General features: G+C 34.4%; 1 protein-coding gene across 8 annotated transcripts in view; it reads left to right on the top strand.

The window, feature by feature from the left end:
• The window catches only part of LOC113064437 (rap guanine nucleotide exchange factor 1-like), a 38,957-nt gene that overhangs the window by 1,906 nt on the left and 13,782 nt on the right, over positions 1 to 23,269 (top strand). For 3 of the 8 annotated variants that reach the window (XM_026235284.1, XM_026235289.1, XM_026235291.1), the window contains exons 2-11: positions 13,757 to 13,899; positions 15,185 to 15,363; positions 15,473 to 15,629; positions 15,716 to 15,804; positions 15,881 to 16,033; positions 17,795 to 17,857; positions 19,378 to 19,483; positions 20,454 to 20,640; positions 20,722 to 21,171; positions 22,328 to 22,533. In XM_026235284.1, coding sequence (XP_026091069.1) covers positions 13,757 to 13,899; positions 15,185 to 15,363; positions 15,473 to 15,629; positions 15,716 to 15,804; positions 15,881 to 16,033; positions 17,795 to 17,857; positions 19,378 to 19,483; positions 20,454 to 20,640; positions 20,722 to 21,171; positions 22,328 to 22,533 — 1,733 coding nt within the window. The remainder of the gene's footprint in view (positions 1 to 13,756; positions 13,900 to 15,184; positions 15,364 to 15,472; positions 15,630 to 15,715; positions 15,805 to 15,880; positions 16,034 to 17,794; positions 17,858 to 19,377; positions 19,484 to 20,453; positions 20,641 to 20,721; positions 21,172 to 22,327; positions 22,534 to 23,269) is intronic. The other 5 variants (XM_026235288.1, XM_026235292.1, XM_026235285.1 and 2 more) reach the window with 4 other exon arrangements.

Raw genomic sequence — 23,269 nt, 5'->3', positions numbered from 1 at the left:
ACTTAAATTTGTATAATTAATGAACAAAAATATTTTTAACATGATATTGATGTACCATTTTCATGGTAATGCAATGTCTGATTTTAAAATGGGTTTTAAAGGATGAATTTTGAGATTTTAAGTTTTCAGTCGATATATAATTTCCGATGATTTCTAAAATGTCATAGAGAAAAAGGCAACAAACTTTTTTTTTAAAACAAAGGTCAAACCTAGATTTTTGAGGGTGCACTCTTGTCATATGTTAATCGATTACTTTTCCTACATAATTTTTAACAAAAAGTATTGGTAAAATATATATTTGGGAGTCTTTGACCTTTCCAACGATATATAGTTTGTCAAGATTAGATTAGATTTAATTGTAATATAGTGAAGTAAAGGTAGGCGTCCCACAGGGTGGACGGGTGACAGTTAACAGGTTAATATGATTTGCTGCTCAAGAAACATTTTTGGTTATTATCAGTGTTGAAAACGGTTTCATATTTCTGTGGTAACTGTGATAACAATAATAAAACCATTAACTATCACTTTTGATCAATTTAATGCAGCCTTGCTAAAAAATTAAATAAAATAAAAGAAACACTGAAAACACTAAACACTAAAAATGAACTTTAAAGTTTTGATATTGGTCCATAACTATTAATTTCTATGGTTGAGCTGATTTCTTAGTGGAATGGAAGTGATCTCCTGGTGGGAAGTAAAGAATGTGTATCTCGAGGCGTTACGAACCTGAGCATTCCTGTGTGGCGCACCCCAAAGGCACATTTTAGATTGTGTTTGAGCATTATGCATCATGTTAGGACACCTCTTATTTGAGAACGAACCTAATTTGAACAATAAACAAGCATCATTTTTAATTTGCATTTCAGAGAGGTTTTGTGAAGCTGCATGTTTTGTTCAGGTCTGTGTTGTGTCCTGTCTTGGACAAGTCTATGGGTATGTGTGCGCTCACCCATGTGCTTGAATACACCCGCTTTGTTTGTTTTGGAGGTTTGTGTGTTTGGTTACCGGGTGGCCTGATTGTCTTCTGTGCGTTCTGTTGGTCAGGCGAATCGATGGACGGTTTCGGATGAATCTAAAGCCAGCTTGAATCAACAAGAGCAGAGTGTGCAGACTGACTCGGTGTGAGTGCACTGACGTAATTCTCCGTATCAACATGTTTCTTTGTCGCTGTGGATACGCTGACATGATGTCATAATGGCACTGTCATTCATGCCGAAATATTAAGCTGCTATGAGCTAGCCTCCCTCTGTCTCCCTCTTTTTTTTTTCCTTTGCGCTCAACAAAACCAGGAAGCTGTTTGACCTCCCTCAACTTCCTTACGACAGTGAGAAAATGAACTTTGGGAGGAAAATGAGCGTGTGAGAAATCTTGAGATTGTGCGCTCATGGGATGGAAAACTTAAAGGAAAAGTTCAGTGAAAATTAAAATGTTGATACAAACCTGTATGGCTTTCTCGGAAACCTGTTTCCAGCACTGAATGAATCATTAAAAAGGCAATTGAGATTAAATCGTACAATTCTCATTTTTGGTTTTCTCACCATTCTGACTTTTTTTCTCTGGATTGCGTGATTATAAACTAACGACTGTGTGTTGTAAAGTCAGGATTGTGTGATATAAAGTTGTAATTGCATGTTATGAAGTCAAAATTGCAAGGTTTACAGTAGTCATCAGCATTTGAAGTGGATCAAAACCTTTCATCAAAGTTGTCCTGAAACCAAAACAATAGCCTTTCTTGTTTCAGAACAACTTTGATGAACTTTTTTGATCCACTTCAAATGTTGACTACTGTATGTATACCTCAAAACAAACTTAGACTTTTTCTTCAGACCATAATTTTTTTTTCAATAATTAAATAAGGTTTCAGTAGAAATGATGTAATTTCTTTAGCGTGCCTTTTTATATCTGAGCAGTTCTGAGGAATCGTCTGTGTGTGTTTCCATGTGGTTGAGAGATTATGACATTTGCTAAAATAAGAGTACTGTAACAATGTGTCATGTATTCGGTGGGTGTTTTGGCTGTATTTATGATTTAGTTGCATTAAATCCCTGAAGACAAACTTCTTTATAAGTGCATCCAGATGTGTAATGCATTCAGTCGGGCGCGTGTGTGTTTAATTATGAATAGTTGCATTGCTATGTAAATCCCAGACAACAAAAGTGTGTGTGAATGCTTGCTCACATGTGCATGCTTGTGTCTTAAATGCAATCTAGCAGTAAACTGAGAGATAACATACTACTGAGACATTCAGACACAACAGATCTGGGTAGGATCAGGAAATTGTGTGTATATATATATAAATATATATTCATGACCATTTCATGGGCAATAAAAAAATAAGCTACATTTAGCAAAATAAAATTGTACATTTATTTGCAAAGCGCTTTTCGCAATGCACATTCATTTTCTTTTCTTTTTTTAAGTTTTTGAGTATAAATATATACATTTTGTTTATAAATGTATATATTTATGATGATTTTCTTGGCAATATAAAACAAATAGTATTTTATTGATCTTTGATTTATTTACACTTACCAATAAAACTGGTCTAAGTCTAAATCGACTAAGTTTTGACTTGGGTCTGAGTTGAGTTTTAATGGAGATGTTCATTTGGAGACATCACTTACAAATGCACTTTACAAGAACATTTAGCCACAGGGCTTTGGATTAAAACATTTAAATAAGATGAGTTTTAAATGAATCTAATAACTCGATCTGCTTTATTTGGCTGTCGTTTCGAATTCCTGATGGGTTTTGCTTTCATCGATTTGGCCAGAATAAGTGCAGAATTATTTTAAGTTGTCTCTGGCCACTTGTTTTTCATCCCAAAACTGTAATTTGGGGTTTTAGAGAAATGAGTGCAGTAGATTACTAGAATGAAAAACATGCTCTTACTATCCTGAGCTTCAGTAATTAGATGGTGCTTGCGCTGTGTGTGTGTGTGTGTGTGTGTGTTTGAGAGACGCAGGCGTGTGTATGTGGACGTGCAGGGATTTGTGGGAATTAAGTATGGAACGGATAGACGCGGATTGAGAATTTCAAGCACTGCGCTCTGATTTCAGTTGTATTATCTGATTTTTTTTCTCCTGTAATGCATGTATTGACCGGTTTTCCATTGACTTTTTCAAGATCGGTGTAATTTTGTTTGCATGTGTGCTGTTTTCCATGCCGTAGGCTTTATCGATCGTTTCTTACATGTCAGGTGGTTTTTCATCTGTGGATCTAGACCATCATTGCTCCCTGGTTCCTTTTGGAATCGGGATGTTTTGGCGTTCCGAGATCACACATGGAAGTTCTCTGCAGTTCTGTTTGAGTTTATTTTTAGATTCCTCTCGGTTTGATGTCTGACTCAGGCTGGGTCATGGGATTCGACTGAGGGTGACTAACCGAGAACCCTGAGTGATGTTTCTGATCCCTGGTGCTTATTTCTGACCTGGATGTAGATGGACACCAAGCTCGTGTCTTTTGGTTTGAAGAAAATGCCCAATATCACCTCCAACGATCTCTGGTTGAGGTCAACGCGACTGGAAAAAGTCTAAACTTTTCTTAAGTTAATTAACCAGAACTTGTCCGGGTTCTACATGGGGAACAGCAGTCGGAGAACCCAACCTCTTCTAGGGGACTCAGACTATTTTTACTCCGGAGAAGCAGATACAGGTGAGAACGGATGTGCTGCAATTCCATACCGGAAGGATTTGAATCCATCAAGGTCGTTGTAGAGTTCCTGTGGAGGCATTCGGACTCTGTCTTCTGATGTAACTGGTGTAATATAATATTAAGGCAGGATCGACTTTGTATTTGGTCGCTTGGTATTGTGAAGTGTAACATTGCTCTTTTGTTATTGCAGTTCACTAACTAGTTGTAGGTGTACTTCGGTTTTAATGACTCTTATTGTGAAGTTGGATTTTGGACTTTGGAGGATACAAATGTTGTCACATGTCTGGCCATTTACTATTGGTTTCGATTGAGCAGTTTGAGGTTAGACGTTTGTTAAAGATCTGGATTTGGATGTTTCTGCTTATTCCCTTGTGTATTTTATGGTATCAGACTGTAATAATATAGTATTTTGATATATTGAGGTACAGATGATTATTACATTTATACACCATCATTTTGTTACATTTATTGCCCTATTTAAAAAATACAAAGAGAGCATTTCTGGAAATACAGAAGCTCCTGATGTGAAATTCCAGGGACATTCCTTCCCATTCCAGTTGTGTGGCTTTTGTCTAAGTGCTCATTTAATCCAGGCCTATTCTGGGAGGATTCAACCCAAAGATCTGCGTCCAGAAACAGCCGTGCAGAGAGAGTCGTTCAGGTTTATGCAGGAGATGATTGAATGAGACGCTCGCTCAGACGGATGTGTTTGGGTTATTTAGGATTCGGAGCATTTAGTGGATTTAGAGCGGAAAAATTATGGTTTTGCAGACAAATAGTTCTGATACCTTTATCAGTAACATTGTATTTAACTTTCTACTTTATCATTGAAACATGCACTTGAATGTTTGGCCTTTGCTGTGCCAGAGTCTTTTCAAGGCCCTTAAGTCCAAAATAGGACATTAAGAAGTGCTGATGGCAGAACCTCAGATCATATTAAACCTTCTGCGATCGAGCTCTGTGTAACTCAAGCCAAACATCTGGGTTCATATTGTGCTTTCGAAGCATCCCGTCTGATTTAGAGGATAGAAGTGATCGTTTTAACCTATAGTTTCAGTGAGCTGGGTTCCAGAGCTCTCCACTACGAGCGAAAAATAAATATGAAATGTTTTCTTAAATATGGGAGTAGAACATTTGGTGGAAAAAAAAGAAATCTGACATTGACAGAATCGGTTATATTTAGTAGTTCATTCATTCACACACTAATAAAAGATGACTGAAAACGGTTTTACATCTGAAATATGGTGTTTATTCTAGGTTTAAAAAATAAAAAAAATGTAATAACTTCGTTTGATCCTTTGACTGGATTATGCAAAGTGAGCGTTGCATTGCAGAATTGAGTCAGGAGGGGGAGGGGTTAAAAAAGCTGGACTTGATGATGTCATCAGAAAAGGAAAGTTGTCTCCAAAGTTGTGCATTTTTGATAATTTGTTTATTCGAAATAATGTTTGCTAATGAATTGTTCACAATAAGACCAGAAACTTCTCAGTTCTGATTTCATGTAACTTTTGAGTAAATAAATGGGTCAAAGATTACATTTTATGATTTTTTTTTTCCCGTATTAAGAATGTGTCCCATTTCATTTAATTTTTTCTGAGCAAACAATAAGGAGAAACATACATTTTACCATGATTTACAGTTGTTGTTTTTTTTTTATTGACAATAGTTTGTATACCAAAAAAATCTTGTTAGTCATATTTAGAACAAGAATCTTTAAATGACATTAAAAGACTCATTTTAAATCATTTTAAATATTTCCACATCTTTGACACTATCCTTAAAACACTAGGTTTTACCTATTGTTCAGCACATTTAAAATATTAAAAACGTAGAATGATCCCATATTTTATATATTTTAATAAGTACAGGTCAGAAAAAGTATATTGTTTCATTTGAGTGACAATGGAATCCATATTTTGAAATTGTATTATCATAAAATTAATTTGAAGCTTTATAATAGACTTGACTTGCATTTAATATGCTTTTTATGTTTATAAAATCATCTTTGTAAATTTAATTTGATGTGGACACCCGACACCGGGACGTCTCGTCTTTGGCACAGCATTGTTTTGAATTCTAATGTTATTCATCTCTGAGCGGATTTTTTTCCGATGCTCTTGGAGAAGCTAAATGGGGAAAATACATCCGGAAATTCTATTAGATATCTTCCAAAGCCAGACAGCGAGAGTTTAGAGCCGGAACAGCGTTTGAGAACAGGATGAGGCTCTCTGGAGAAGTGTGTGTGTGTGTGTGTGTGTGAGAGAGAGAGAGAGAGAGAGAGAGCAAGTGACGGATAACGAGTGTTTTACATTCGGAAATGATAATCCTCATGCATTTCTCCCATTGCTGCGCTGTCATTGGCTCTCAGGCAGCGTAATGCTCGGTTTACCAAACACAAACTATTAAAACCCCATCAATCCTGACGTCCAGTCTGTCTGCTACCTGACATACTGACTACCTCGAAGTCACAAATGCTCTCAGACTGAAGTGGAGATTGTTAAAGCACATTTATTATTTTGTTCCCATCACGGTTTTATTTGACATTTCCAAAACATCACGACAACCTGAAAAGGCTCATAATGTATTGAAATGTTGTATTGAAAGCTAGGCACAGTAGTGCAGTTGCATTGTGGGAAAAATATGACAGAGACACAGATGTTATTTGATGTTGTTGCACATTGTTTCATTGGAATTGTCTTAATATATAAAATTAAAATCTACAGTAGTTTCTTTTGTTAACATTAGTTTACATGAATGCGTTTAAACCATTTTAATAATTCTACAGTGTTTATTAAGTTTATCTGAGTTACTTATTTTTTAAATTTAGTTATCTATATTTTTAAATCAGAAAATTAATAAATGTTGCATAAAATATTTTGCTTGTTAATTTGTGTTAGCCAATGCATTATTTACATGTAACAAATTGTACTTTATTGTAAACCGTTATTAGACCGATGGTCATTTAACCAAATAATATTTAAAAGACCAAATCATGGAAAATTCTGGATTTTGAAATAAACCTTTTTTAGACTTTTTCTGAAGAAACGTAAATAGTAAAAAGAAACTTAAAAGCTGTTTTCTTTTAGTGTCATTGAAATATGATTATAGTTTTTGTTGATATTTTGTTGAATTAGATTAAATATTTTTATTTTTTGATTAATTTCAACTTTAAAGATTAAGCAGTTTTGTTTTAGTCATTTTTATTAGTTTATTTTTTTGTATTTAAATATGCCTATATAGTTTTTACACATTTTTTATTCTTTTAGTACATCAAGTTAAAATAATAGAAATGTTGCCTTGGAAATTAGCTGAAATAATATAAGTGTTATCTTTTTATATTTTATTTTCAGTTACTAATTTATTTCAAGTTAATGTATGATGTTTTTTGGTTTTAGTTTTAGTTCTAATAATATATAATTAAATATGTTAACATATCAGCCTACATTTACATAGCATGTATTCATTGTACAGCAGCTTTGAATTTAATTGTTTATATAAAACTACATTTTGACTAAGAAACATGGCCCCTTTAAGAGTTTTTCTATTTGTTTTGTTAGTGACACTTGGTCCGGGAGGAGAAAGAAGCTCATTTCAGCGGATACACCTCAATCACATGTCTCATTGCTTATATCACCATGGCAACAGTGTGTGTGTGTGTGTGTGTGTGTGTGTGTGTAATATTGCGTAAAGCAGAACAGCAGAAATAGATCAGGACCAGAGCGTTTGTTTGATGGAATGTGGAACTCTAGATCAGATGATGACGCTTGTGTGTTTAATCATGGCTGAGCCATATAAATAAACACAGATAAAAATAGATTAAAAAAAGCATATTTTCTGAATATTAAACATGTATATTAGGGCTGTCACTTTTGTGAAAAAAATCCGTTTCGATTTTTAAGACATCAGTGTTCATTGAATCGATTGTAAAATCGATCTTCCATGTCTAAAAAAAAAAGACATTTCCTTTTTCAACATCAAATAATGGACGAACGTAAAGAGAGTGCTGGAAACGCACAAGTCAGCAATATTTCTTATTTATTGGCATGAAGTTTCGTGCAGAATAACAAACAGCAACAGAAGTGCAACATTCTCGAAAAAATATATATGCAGAGGGGACGGCTGCCATGACAAAAGAAAACATCACAGGCTTCAACCCGGCTGCATTTATGATTTAGGCAATTCAAAAATCTCCAAGATTATTTTAAATAATGATTCAATCTATTTCAAACAACTGTTCAAAAAAATTAAACTTTAAATGGACTTGAGAACAGGCCATGTGTGTTTTTTTATTGAACGTAACCGACACTTAAGCTAGGCGGCACTTGGCAAGCATAATTAATTTATTGGACAGGAAAACAAGTCGATCAACATTTTCGGGGTCCAGAGCAGAGCGGTCGCTTTCGACGTCACTGGTTCTTATAGGCGTGTAAAATTGCTGGTATTTTCTGTCTCGCTTTCGCAACACATACTGCACTTTCAGAATTCTTTATTTTCTTTTTCTGCTTGTTTGTGAATTTTGTCACATGTATAGTTTTTAATTGTTTAATTATTTTAAAATTAATTGTGTACATATTTGGTTAAAATCGATTCCCTATTTTCATTTTCAAAACTTTTTTTGGTTGGTCCGATCGTTTGTGCAATCGATTTTCGAACTAAAAGTGACAGCCCTAATGTATATTGATATTGATATTTTTTTAAATATATTGCAGCGTACACACATAGTAAAATTGTATGTTTTTGAAAGAAATATATTCGGCTCACCAAGGCTGCATTTATTTGATAAAAAATACAGTACCACACTGTAAAAATTTTTAATATTATTTTAGTTTAATATGTGAATATTCTATGTGTATATATTGTAAAATGTAATTGATTCCTGTGATCAAAACTGAATTTTCAGCATCATTCCTCCAGTCTTCAGTGTCACATGATCTTGAGAAATCATTCTGATATACTGAAACGTTTCTGATTATCATCAATGTTGAAAACAGTTGTGATGCTTAATATTTTGTACATACCATGATTTATACATTACCTTTCAGAAGTCGGATAAGATGTAAAAAAAAAAAAAAACAACTTTATAAATAAAAAAGGTATTTTAAATTGATCAAAAATCTTTTTTTTAAATATTACAAAAGGATTTCTATTTCAAATAAATGCCGTTCTTTTGAAATCGAATCATGAATAAAATGTATCCTTGATTCCACTCTTTTGTTCCAAACATACATTGATATCAAGTACTCACAATGTTTAAAGAAAAAATCTAAAAAATTTGGTTAGATATAATGCAAGCATGTTTTGCACACTGTTTTTGCACTATAATAAATGTAAAAATATGTTAAATCTTTATTTTATGCACAGCAATAACAATTTTCAATGTCGTGCCGAGCATTTTTGAACGTTTTTGAGTGATGCCATCAAATAATCACTTTGATCTGTCAATCAGTCTGTGGACTTGAATTGAATTTCATCAGCATGTTTGCTACATAACAGCCTCGTGACTTGGAAATGATAGTTTTGTGTCTTCGTTCATGTGTGTTCAGTTTGAAGCCCTGCTGTGTGTCTGACTGTGTATGAAGGGTGATGCTTTATTTAGGGAATGTGTTTGCATTTGTCATGTGAAAACAGAGACTGTCTTTCCAGAATCTAACACACACACACACACGTCTGAATGGGGTTAGTAAATGTTTTCAGATAAGACATCTCTGCGCTGTCTGGCGGCTCACTCGTGTTTTTTCACTTGAGTAAATCTCTGCACGTCACGTCTGCTCCAGTAACCCACTTCTCCTCCTCCTCTCGTCTTCACAGCTCGTCTAGGACTCTGCGTTTCCCAGCGTATTGTGAGGGTAGATTCATGCCTGCATCTGAAATGCTCATCATATTGCAAGTTTACATTCATGTGCAGGTGATTCTGAATCTATCCTGTCAGTATCTGTATCCCTTTTAAACGAATCATACTCACTGGTCCTGAAACTTGAGAGAGACATCATTTCATGCTTTAATTACAAATGTGTATATTTTCTGAATATCTTTAATTATATATATATCCCATATTAGTCCCCATATTGATGCATTATTTAAATTAGTTTATTATTATTAGTAGTAGTAGTTATCCTGTAGGACTTGTTTTGTAAGATGGACCCAGAAAAAAACTTTTTTGAATTAACTAACATAGATTAATAAATGCCGCAAAACAATTGTTCGCGCATTGTTGGTTAGTTCGTTTTTGCATTTTATTGTATTTGCATTATACTTTAAGAGACAATTATATTTATCAGGGCAGACTTTGAAAGACTTGTTTTGTAAAATGTTAAGAGGTTTTATTTTTTTGTAGACTAAAACAAATAAAGGTTAATGCATTAAGTAGTACTAGAATTAGCATTGTTTTATAATTATATTTGTATTATACTAATAGATGATGACCTTTGAGGAACGTGTTTTGTGAGTACACAAGTACAGTTAAGGAATAGCGTTATGTAAATACAATATTATTTAGTTTTTAGTTTCTATTTAGTTTGTTTTCTTCTCTGTTGAATTTTATTAAATGTTTGTATTTATTACGTGTTGAATCTTTATCTATCTACCATTGAATCGCTTGTGAAGCTTTGAAGGCAACAAACTTAAGTACTACTACTAATATTAAAGACTTATATTTAGGCTTTTAATGAAATTACTAGCTCTAAATATGTTTACTAGGAACGTTTTTCCTTAGAAATGTTTAAAAAAAAAAATTATTATATTATAATTTTGACTGTAATATGTGAAAAATCTATTTTATATTTACAACTGAAATTTGAAAAATTGGGAACAATTTGCACTTACCAAATTCATAATGTATAATGTGAGAGTGTGTGTGTGTATGTGTGTGTGTTTCATCCATGACTCACTAGAGTCTTCCAAAGGTCAGCAATCTTTGTTGTAAAGAGGATGGCCACCACAGGAAGTGTCCCTGTTCACTGGAGTGAGACAGGAAGTTGATGGGTTGGTCTGAGGCTAAAGCAGGAAGTGGTGGCTGTGACCTACAGATGACAGGAGTTAGGAGTTAGTACTTTCTTGTATACATACATTGTATACAGTCTGCTGCCATGGGCTCGCTGGACAGGAAGTGATGCAGTATTTGGGCATGGCTTCATATTCCTGAATCTATTTTTCTAGTGCCTGCCCGTGTGTTTAGACTACGGTGTTCATTAGTCTGTAATGGACATGGTTTGAAGGACGTAGCTAATATCTGATGCCTCGCTATCTGTTTTTCCCTCAATCTATATTATCAGCATTCCATTAAAGAGTGAAAACACTCCCTCGGGCGGAATGAGGGAGGAAAGTGTGCTGAAGTTCAGAGCAATACATTAGCCTGTCTGTGGAAGTGTTCTGTCATTTACTCAGACTTAAGGCACAGCTTCAGGGTTACCCATAATGCATCTCAATTAGGCCTGTCACCATTGTTGCATCTTTCCAAATCTAATCACAGGTATTTGTAATAACTTGTAGAAACTTGGGAGTTTTTCATATGTAAAATATTATTATTCGTGTCATTTTATTCCTATCAATATTTGCCTTGAAGAAACATGGGATAGAATGTATGATTTCAGTGTTTTAGATGCATGTGTATTAAGCTTATGCTTTGAGTTATTTGTTAGCTAAAACACAACCGTTCTAGCTATAATAATGAATTAACAAATTGCAACAATAATAGCTGTTGAAGATTAATATGTGCACTAAACAAAAAAAAAATTGTGCTTTTAATTTAATGCTCAGTAATTTGTTGTCTTGTTAATGAGAGATTTGTTTTGTAAATCCAGTGCTTTGATGTTTTACACTAATTAACAAAACCATTGAGTTTAAAAACTGGTTTGAGATTTTGTTTGCAGTGTTCATCGATTTGGATAAAAGTGTTTGCCAAAAGCAAAAATGTAAATGTATTGTTGGCTTCCAATAGTACATTTACCTATAATAATGCATGAAAAATGCATGCAATTTTTTTTTTTTTTGTGATTGTTTTTTTTAATGTTTTTTTGTGCTCATTTTTAATGCCATTGTTTAATCGCATCTGTTTTTTTATAATATGTGAAACACTATGTATTATACAACAAGCATTTCTGTTGTTGCATGACATTAATTCAGTGGAGCATCCGTCTTGTCTGATATTATATTTAATACAGTTTTGGCAATTCACAATTTATAAGGTTTGCATGTAAATTCATATCAAATGATGAATCAGATTGAAGCCACTTCTGGTTCATCTATCACACTGGACATGGAAGGTCAAGTGCAGCACTTTGCATTGTGGGATAGAGTATTCCTGCTCTGATTGCATGCTGCACATTTTCTCAAATGTAGTAGGTCGTATAGGCATTTTATGCATGCCACATAATGCTTTTACAAATTATTAAGTAGTGCTTTATGTGCATCTGTCGATTCTGGTTGTTGTTAATAGGGTTATTCTAGTTAACTAAAACCATAAAAACATTACTTTTTAAAATAACATAAACATCATCTGAAAAAAATAGAATAAAATCTACACAAATCTTTTTTCAGCTACTTACCAAGAAAGTATTTCTTATTTTTATTTTGTTTAAGTTGAGGTATGAAACTCAGTTAACTAAATCTGGTAAATAAATTGAATTACATTTCTTTAAATAAATAAATAAAACAGTGACTGAAACTTTACATACTACATTTTTTTCCCCAGTTTTTATTTAATATGTTAATGATGCTCAAATAATGCTGGCTGTTATTCATCACTGCATGTAAAATCATCCTTTAAATGACACATAATAGAGTCATAACTGCATTAACTTTGTGTGACACCCACTTACACACTCATTACTGTAGAGGTTGAGTGCTGGTGTGTAATATGGATCTGTAGTATGTTTTAGTGGTGGTTACAGTTCTAATACTATATTACCCACGCTCCACTGCTTTTCCTTTCAGCCTACAGGCCTTAATATGCCCACCATGCATGCTTGTGAGCGAGGGTAATTAAGAGTTGTATGTGTGTGTATTAGAGCATAATGGCTCCACCCATGTTAGTTACAACACAACTTTTCCTTTTTACCCAGAAGGCATTGTTCTGAGCACACTCTGAACGGAAAGGCAAAGCCCTTTTCTGCAACAATGGCTGTCAATAAACACACCAAAACACACATGACATGTAATTTCCTGCATTTTTGTCCCCCCAAATCACACGCACTGCTGTGTCTAGTGTTTTTTTCTCACGAGGGGTCAGGGGTCAGAGATGTTTTGAGATTGTGTGTATGTACTTAGGCTCTCTAGACAAAGTACACAATTCTTCCATGACCATATTCCACCTTCTCTGACTATTTTGTCATGCCGAAATAACACACTTTAATCTTTAAACAGTTTTGCTTCTGTACCTTTAAGAATTCAACCTCTATTATGATTGGATAAACACTCTAAAGTGCCACACATCACACTGTTGTTTATCACAATGATAATTGTTGTGTAAATGTGGGCAGTCTTGTGTTAAAGATCTCAATGTTGTGTGATGTCATAATCATAACGATTTCTAAATGAGCTGTACAGTTTAGTTTGTGTTAATGTGAATGGGAATTGAGCATGTGAGAGTATTTTTTTTTAACAGTAGATCTTTCTTTGAACATGGAAATAAATTAAGAAATGCACCAGCTGCTTGTACGTGCAGTGTCTCTCTCTCTTTCTATCTATAATTATGGCCTATAAAATTCCAATAATGATAAAATCCCACAGACAGGGATTCTAGATTATGTTATTTGCCCGTGGGAGCACGTTTGTTTGGTGATGTTTATCGCCAGCGAAGCTTCTGTGTGTTTGTTTAGTTTAATTGTGTTGAATCTTGCAATGATTACAGGTTGTAAATATCCCACCCTCCTATTTCAGTGATAGATCATCCCTCTTAATGTATCTGTCAGCTCTCTGATAAATAAAGCGCCTCTGTGAATTAGACATAGATGAAGCCAGAATTAATTAACTGTATTATGTAGATTTTTATTGGTCTGTGACAGACAAAGTTTTTTTTTTTTTTGATAAAACGCTTCTTTTTCATTCCTTTTTGTTTGCTTATTTTTCTGAATTTATCCTTGTTTTGTTTTTTGTTTTTTTCCAGAATCCCAGAAGTCTCACCTCTCCTCTTTCACGATGAAATTGATGAAATTTCATTCCCCGAAGATTAAACGAACTCCATCTAAGAAAAGCAAACAGCTCCAGCCAGAGCCTACGGTGACTACTCCAGAGAAACCTGTCAACAAGGTAGACCAACTCTATCCACTCCCTATGAGTTCTACAGTTGTATTGTAACTCTACATTAATAAACATTAATTTTCCACCGTGTAAACTCTATAGTAACTCTACTACTGCTCAACCACAGTAAACATGAACTTTCCACCATTCTAACCAAATACAACCCTCTCAATTTTACAGTAACTCTACAGTCGCTCTATATCAATGATTATCTCTTTACTCTCAAATCTACAGTAAACCTAGTGCTGCTCTACCACAGTGAACATTAACTTTCCACCCACAGAACTTTACCCTAACTCTAAACTCAATACTGTCAACTGTACAGTAACTCTACAGTCGCTCTATATCAATGAATATAAAGTAACTCTCTACTCAGATTTCTGGAGTAAATTTATTGCTGCTCTACCACAGTAAACATGAACTTTCCTTCCTCCAACTTCTACAGTAACTGTAAATACAACCCTCTCAACTGTACAGCAACTCTAAATTCACGCTCTATCAATGAAAATTAACCGTTTACTCTTAATTCTGCAGTACATCTATTGCTGCTCTACCTCAACTCTATAGTAACTCTGTAGCCACTTAATCACTGCAAACATCAACTTTCCATTTATAGGAAATCTGCTTCCGCTCTACCACAGTAAACATTAAAGTTATACCCTCAGACCTCTACAATAACCCTATTTCCCTCTTAACTCTACAGCAACTCTAGTCCCGCTCTGTCTGTAAACATTAACTAAAATCTTTACGTTTTACAGTATCTTTACTGCAGCTCTTTTTCTGTAAAGATTATCTCCACACCTTCTTCTCAGTAAAATAACTCCACTGCTGCTCGATCTCAACTCTACAGTAGCTCTATTGCTACTTTATCAATAAAAACATAAACTTGAACCTCTGTCTCTGTAAAGATTATTTCCACACCTTTTTAGCTGTAGAATAACCTTACTGCCCCACTCAGTTCTACGGTACAGTAAATCTATTGCCACTTTATCACTGTAAACATCAACTTTACAGCCTTAGAGCTCTACAGTAATCTTACTACCCCATACATCAGCTCAAATTAACTATATAACCACTTAACTCTACAGCAACTCTAGTGTCGCTCTATCAGCAAACATTAACTGTATGTTTTAAGTTGTAAAGTAGCTCTACTGAAGCTATATGCCTGTAAAGTTTAAATCACCGCTTCTTATCTGTAGAACAACATTACTAATGCTCTGTTTCAACTCGATACAGTAAGTCTATTGTTGCTCTATCACCGCAAAAATCAACTTTCCTTCCTGTCTTCTCATAGAAGGTGAGTCGATTGGAGGAACAGGAGAAGGAGGTGGTGAGTGCTCTACGTTACTTTAAGACGATTGTGGACAAGATGAGCGTCGATACGAAAGTTTTGCAGATGCTTCCTGGTTCGGCTAGTAAAGTATTGGAGGCCATATTGCCTCTGATGCAAGTGGAGGCTCGGATACAGCACAGGTGTGTGTACCAACACTAACAAAACTATTTAACATGGTATTTCGATGTGCACCATGGTTTTAAATTTTTTAAATTTTTCTTGTGCTGAAATCCCTCTCTGTAACCGCAGCTCGGCAGTGTCCTCCTGTCATAACTGCGTCTATCAGAGTTTGGCAAATCTCATTCGCTGGTCTGACCAGGTGATGCTGGAGGGCATCGACCTCGACGACAAGGACACTGTAACAACCGTCACCACGGTGATCAAAGCTGTGTTGGATGGTGTGAAGGTGAGGGGATGAAAAGTGCATTTGTGACAAGGTTAAATCAACACAGGCATATTTATAACCCGAGTGTGTGTGTGTGTTTGTAACAGGAGCTGGTGAAACTCACTATAGAGAAACAGGAGCAGCCGTCCCCGACGTCCCCCAATAAACCAGTGCCTCCTGTGGTCAATACTGAGAGGTACAGTCATAAAGGCCAAAATCAATTTACCCATTTTGTATAGTGACAGTTAATAATATTTGTCTCTCTATCTCAGTGTGTGTGAAAATCCTCTAACTGAACGAGAGAAGGCGATCCTGAGTAAGACCACGCCCATTGTCACGCCCACTGACAGTTTGACTGACATGTCAGAGGAAGAGGTTGCTCCGCCCAAACCTCCTCTGCCAGGAGTTAAACTGGCAGAGCACAGGTGAGGGGGCGTGGCTTTGGAAATCATTGTTGTTTATGGGTTCAGAAAACTCAAAAAGAAACTTTGTCTTAAAAGAAATGTTTCCCAAAAAAAGTAGATTTAACTTTTGAGTTCTTTTTTCGCACTTGAAATCAATAGTTTGAGCTTGTTGCATTGTGGGATTGCTTTCTCATTAAATGTAGTAGCTCATTGGAGAATTTCATGCATACAGAAGGTTGCTCGGAATACATATTGAATAAGATGCCATTCCAAACAGGCCTTCATATTGGTTGTGTCCCAAATCATTTGATACCTCACTGTTTCCTTTACAGCTGACAGATTAAGGTAAATATGCTTGTGTACTGCGTAGGATGCATTGTTGAGATGAACATCAAGTATACTTTAGTGTGCAGTAGTAAGTGTGTGCTGTAGTGTATACTCAGGAAGTATATTAGCATGTACTAAGCAGTTGCAGTATTTAGTATCTTTAGTGATGATGGTAATTTCCCACAGATGAGTCATACTTAAATCTGCTTTTTTCCACTAGCTTGTATCTAAATATATTCAAATGAGAATACATTCGATATACACACACACACATATTCAACAGCATCCTCTCTTGGTGGCGCTTGGCTTCTGAAGCAGAGGTTTGTTTTTCCGTTTACTTTTGTCTGTGATAAGAGACTGAACTATATAAGAGACATGGAGGAGTGAAATAAGCATCATACACACTTTCTTCAAAGGGGAAATATGGATGGGAAGAGGTGTGTGTGTGTGGATGGTGCATGAGATCACGTTTAGCTATTTACTTAAGTCAGAGTACACGACATATCTATTTCGACATCAGTGACAACAAAGCTATAGTTCAGAGCTGTATTTTGTACAAAATATCACACTTCTGCAGGTCACATTTAGTTCTCAGGGTTTTTTTTTTTTTGCAATGGAATGTTTTTTTTTTTTTTTTTTTTGCAATGGAAATATGTGCAAACACACAATTTCAGTTAATAATGCACCAACGAATTGGCAACTATTTAACATTTTTAAATAATTGTTTTATATTATGATTTTGTTCAACTTACAATTTTCAATGTCAAGTTCAACTCTGTTAATACTATGCCAAATATATATAGTGATTTAATTTTATGTTGATATTTAATACACATCTCATTATTATTGTATGTAACACTTTTTTTTATATTTTAATAATTTATATTGTAGCCATCTTTAAGTTATTTTTTTAAATGTCTACTTAACGGTTTCAAATATTTCTGCTTTTAGAAACAACTAAATCATTCATTACTAACCTCTGAATAATAATAATATTTTGCATACTAGTCAAAAAAATAAATATCACCCCATTAGCAGACACACTCTTTCTGCTAACATATTCATTACATATTCAAATACACAAGAGTATTTGAATATGTAATGGCGTTTTATCGGCTATCAGCCACCTGCACTTAATTTTGCATGATTTTGCAGCTGTATCAGTCAATGTTCCAGTGCTTTCAGTGCAAGATATTGAACAAACTGTACTTCCATCCCTCACAGCCTCGTTTTCGTTTGTGCAAAATTCAACATATCATCTGCTGTAATTAACGTCTGTGTGTCTGTTGAGCTTGTTATATACTGTGTGATTCTTTCAGCAACTGTTTTTCTATCAATCTTTGTGTCGTTCAATCATTTCTGCATTTTCATTCAATTTTGTGTGTTATTTCTCTGGAATCATTTGCTCATCCTCTGTCCTCTGTACTCTGTGATTGTTTGGTTGTCCTGGGACAGGAACAGGATGCAGTTGTGCTCCGATCCTGTTGCCGGGCCGCGGAGGGCCACTGCGATGGAAATGTATGTTAGCTAGTGGTGGCACCCCTCGGCCTCCCTGATTGGACATGGCACTTTACCTGCATGTGGTTGTGTGGCACTATGTGTCCACTTGGATTGCACGTTGCAGAGTGACAGCCAATCAGAGGAAGGCCTGACTGCAGTGAATGTGCATGGCTGACCAAGACTTGTCTGTAAATCCTTAAAGAATGTGAATGGAATTTCTGTTGGAATCTCAATTATAATTTGCAATATCATAATGGGAATACTTTAAAATGCATACACTGTAAAGTGTTTTTATGTTTGTTTTTTTGAAGCCTGAAAAAAAAAAAAATTGAGTGTTTTTACAAGAAAAAACTTTTACTCTCTACTATAACTTGTTACTCACATTTCTTAATTCTAGCAATTTCTGAGTGAATTGTTTTTAGACCAAATGTTTTTTAGTATAATCAATGTTACTATAGATTTAAAATTTTAATCGTTTTATTCAGTTTTTTATTTTTCAGATTTTCATTTTTCTTAAGGTTTTTTTTTATTTTGTCTTTTTTTTTGTTGTCATTTTAGTAGTTTTTTTTATATTTATGTAGTTTTTATTAATTTATTTAATTTTTTGTTTGTTATCTTAGTACATCAAGTTAAACTAAATGAAGATGAGAAATGTTACCTTGGCAACTGGCTGAAATAAGTTTATATACTACTTTATTTCAGTTACTGAAGTATTGAAATGTTACATTTTTGTAATACTTTTAATTTCATTTCAATTAAATGCTCTTTTAATGCATCATAACATATTTTTTCAGAATCTTTCAAATAAAACAACTCCATTAAAGTGACCCAAAAATGAAACATTTCTGTTGTGCACAAAAAAGTATTGATAACCAAATAGTCTTTGACTAGCATAGTAAGGAAAAAAAAATACTATGGAATCCAATGGCGCCCCTCAACTGTTTTGGTTGGCAACATTCTTCAAAATATCTTTTTTTTTTTAAATGTGCTCAACAGAAGAAAGAACAACTTTCCAAGTTGAGTTTCTTTCTTCTGTTGAGCACATAAAAAAACATGATGAAATTAAAAAAAAATTCACAGTATTCTAAAACTTGATTTCTGTTTATCCAGTTGTAATTTAATTTAATCGTTAGAAGATTCTAATTGATTCCCATTTGGATCCTTTATGAATTTTTGCAAATGATTCCAAAAATTCCAAATAGAATCCTGTGCATTCCATCAGGATTGTAGACTAGCGCCGCATCCCTCCCACTGAGTGTTCTATGATTAGTTGATTCTAATGTTTCCATGGTTACCTGCTGGAGCTTCATTGAAGTGTAAGTATCTTCAGGGAAGCCCAAGATTTGAACTCCGCGCCCACACATTCCACTGCTGTGCTGCTTTTATGTGTGTGTTAGTGTGTTTGTGTGCAATTCAGTTGCAGGCTAGACTCTCTCTAACTGTGTGTAGACTGTCTGTGCTCATTTCGTTTGACCTCGTTACAGTGTTTGTTTCATACTTGTGAGCTCATTTGCATATTTCTGCATACTGTGTCGTAGCCCGCCCGCTCTGCCTCCTAAGAAGCGACAGTCGGCCGCCTCCCCCACACGTGTTGCTGTGGTAGCGCCAATGAGTCGAGTCCCGCCTCCTGGAGCTCTGAGACAGGTACAGCACTTGGGCATGACTCTTGACCTTTGACCTCTCTGAGATGGCCTGATCCTAATTATTGATTATTTTTTCAACGACAACAACAACAACCCTAATGCTGATTTCTTAACTTGAAAGTGAAGTGTGTGATATTGAATGGTGTTTGGATCAGTGTTTATCTCAATAACTATAACTATAATTGAAATAAAGCCGAACTTAAATAAAAAAATAAATAGTAGATGAGATGTGAACTAAAAAATAAACTACTTAGAAATATAAAAAAGCAGTTAACAAAATTAAAATTAAAATATGAAAATAAAAGCTAATTCTAAATAGTAATAAAAAAATAAAAGTACTAAAAATAAATACTAATATGAATAACATGTGAAAATGAAAATTGAAATACTAAGGACTACATTTTTTCAAATAAACATTTTTATCCTGATCTTAGTTGGACAAACTGTTGATTAGCAGGCTATTAATTTATTAGTTTAATACAAGTTCAGTAGTTTTTCCTCTATGGGTCCAGTGCAGTAAAAAATCTAATATAGATATTTGTATATTATGTATTTTAGCACTACTGGAACACTGCTTTAAGCAATCAACATTCAGGACCAAATTATCTGTGACATTCAGAAAAATAAAAAATAAATCATAAAACATAATCTATTAAATTATTTTTGTTAAATATTTTAATCAAAAGTTATTTAAATTTATCTTTAATAAGTTTTAATTTATATGCATTTTAATTTAGATTATTTTTTATTTTAATTTACATTTACGTTATGTTTTACCATTTGTACTATATTGTCATTTTGTTTCATTTGCACTGCTTTAGTAATGCAAATGTACGCTTTTTGTCATGCCAACTAAGCTCAAACTGAGGGAAAAAAAAGCAATTATAAGAAAAAGCATAAAACTTCATTATAAATACATGCAGTTACGCGTTGTTTGGTAATTGAGTTTGTTGCATGTTCTGTGTTTAAAGCAGCAGGAGTTTGACGTGGATCTCCTGCAGAGGCGTTTCTCTGGTGGGAGTCAGTCTTACGGAGGGGATTCGCCGCGTCTGTCCCCCTGTAACAGTATGGGAAAACTCAGCAAGTCCGATGAGCAGCTCTCGTCACTGGAGCGAGACAGTGGCCAGTGCTCTCGCAACACTAGCTGTGAAACACTAGGTATGCAAACACTATTATGAATTAAAGTTGAAGATTTCTGAGCACTAATCAGGATGTGATTCTCTCTTTCTTTGTCTATAGAGGGATATGATCCAGATTACGACTTCCTGCATCAGGATCTATCCGTATCCGAGCCTTTACCGTTTCCGACAGGCACTGGCAGCAGTCTGAGCCCTCTCCCAGAATGCCACGGGGAGTCTCAGTCGTTAAGCCCCGCCCATGCCCCCGCCCACCCACGTTTCAGCGCTCCCGTCACCAATCAGGCTTCCCTGGATTACTGGACCACATCTGGGCCGACCAATAGCGTGCTTCCCCCCGCCCTCCCGCAGAAGAAGCGGCGGTCTGCGCCGATCATATCGTCGTACCCTCTTTACGAACGCCTTCCATCACACTACGACAACTTGTCAGAAGAGGAGCAGCCCACGCCGCCGTTCCCGCTGCTGATGCCGCAGGTCAACGGAGGAGACGATCTCTCACAGTGTACAGACGCCGACAGCCCACCGCCGCTGCCAGAGAAGAAGGGCAAACAGAGTAAGGGTGTTATTTAGTTTTTTAACATTTTTTAATTTTTAAGCGAGTCTCTTGAAATACCATCCAGAAACGTGTAGGTCATATTTCGTAAAACATATGAATAAGAAATTATAAATATATAAGAAAATGTAAAAAATAAATCAATAAATAATCATAATTTTTTTTAGGACCATTTAAGATTGTATGCATTGCTTAATCAGTTACTTAAATATTTTTTTATGAATTATACCTGTAAGTTCTCATTACACTCTCTTTCTCATATAACTACTGTAAATCGAAAAAGTAATTTGTTATATAAATTGTATAATATATATATATACAGCATAGTTTTATTTATTGTATGTCTTTATGCTGATTTAAATTCTAATAAAATGTATTATATTTATATATATATATATATATATATATATATATATATATATATATATATATATATATATATATATATATATATATATATATATAGTATTTTTTATTTATGATACAAAAATAGAAACCAAGCAAATACCTGTTTTTCATACATTTAACTGCACGTTAAACTGTAGTTCTGCATTACATAAACATCGTATTTAATAATTATTTTTATTAATAAGAAATGTTTGTTAAATATATCTTCCAAAGTAAATATTAGATTCAATTTAATTATTTATTTTGTATTTAATTTAATACATTTATTTTCCCATTATTTTTTTAATTTATTTATTTTTTACATTTTAGTTTTATTTTACCATATGCATTTATTTTGCTTTATTTGTGCTGATTTAGAAATAAAATGTACACTTTTTGTCAATAAAAAATAAAGCACACAAAATAGAAAAAATAAAATTAATAGAGAGCATAAAATTTCATCATAAACACTGATTTCAAAACCACATCTAGAAATAAATCTTATATTTTGCATAAGAAAAAATTAGCCCATTGTAAGATTGTACGTATTTTCAGATCCATTTCAATATTTTAAAATTACTTATTATTTTAAATTACCTGTTAGTTCTCAGTACCAAAATGCAAACACTTTCAACTTTATCAGATTTTTCACTGTTATTTACAACAGGATCTGCATTTTCATAGGTTTGAATAAAAGCATACGCTGGTTTTTTGATTATGAAATAGAAATCCCGGCTCTTTCACGTGTGTAACTCTTTTCTCTCTGTAGTCCTCCAGTACATGCAGTTTGTGGAGGATTACTCTGAACCACAGCCGTCTGTCTTCTACCAGATGCCTCAGAATGAGAGTATTTACGAGCAGAGGAGGAACAAGCGCTTTCAGGAGGTTTACGGCGTCAACGATTCCTACAGCAGCTCGGACTCGGTCCACGAAGCCGTCCCTCCGCCAGCGCTGCCTCCCAAACAGAGACAGCTGGTGAGTTATGATCCATCTGCATGCGTGTTATCAGTGAGCTTGCAGCAGGTCAGAGGTCAAACTGAGCTTCTTTAGACTAGGCAACACGTGACCACGTCAGGGTCACCGTAAAGTCAACTGGAAAATACGGATTAGCTTAGTTTTTTTTGCTTTTTGTGAAGTAGTTACAGATTAGATTGGGTTCCAAAGCCAGAACTCACATGCTGTGGGAAGATTTTGTGCCACAGCAGCATCTTTATCATATTTACATCATCTCTTAATTTCTGAAATTCTGAAGTGTTCAAAAAATTCTCAAAGTTGGATAATAGGTAAAAAAAAATATATATATATATATATATATATATATATATATATATATATATATATATATATATATATTAGTGCTGTCAATCGATTAAAAAAAATTAACTAATTAATCGCACAATTTTTTAAAATTAATCGCGATTAATCGCGATTAATCGCAATTAAAAGACTGAAACTTTTTGGATATGTAAATGTAAAATGTAAATAATTAATGTAAAGTCAAGACAAAGAAACTATTTTAATTCAAAATATGATTGTTTATTGGAATTTTTGTTTAACTTGTAACACAGATTTTCTCATGTAAACAACATACCTGCAATAAACCATCAATATCCTCCAAATTAACTGTTGGCTTGAAAGCCATATTTATTACAGAAATAAAAACACAGGCATGTAAGTACCATTTGAATTTCAAAACAATCAATGCCAATAA

This window comes from Carassius auratus, chromosome 46, assembly GCF_003368295.1.
Source record: "Carassius auratus strain Wakin chromosome 46, ASM336829v1, whole genome shotgun sequence".
Taxonomy (NCBI): domain Eukaryota; kingdom Metazoa; phylum Chordata; class Actinopteri; order Cypriniformes; family Cyprinidae; genus Carassius; species Carassius auratus.
Note: the sequence above shows the minus strand (reverse complement) of the source record. Positions and strands in the feature narration are given on the sequence as shown.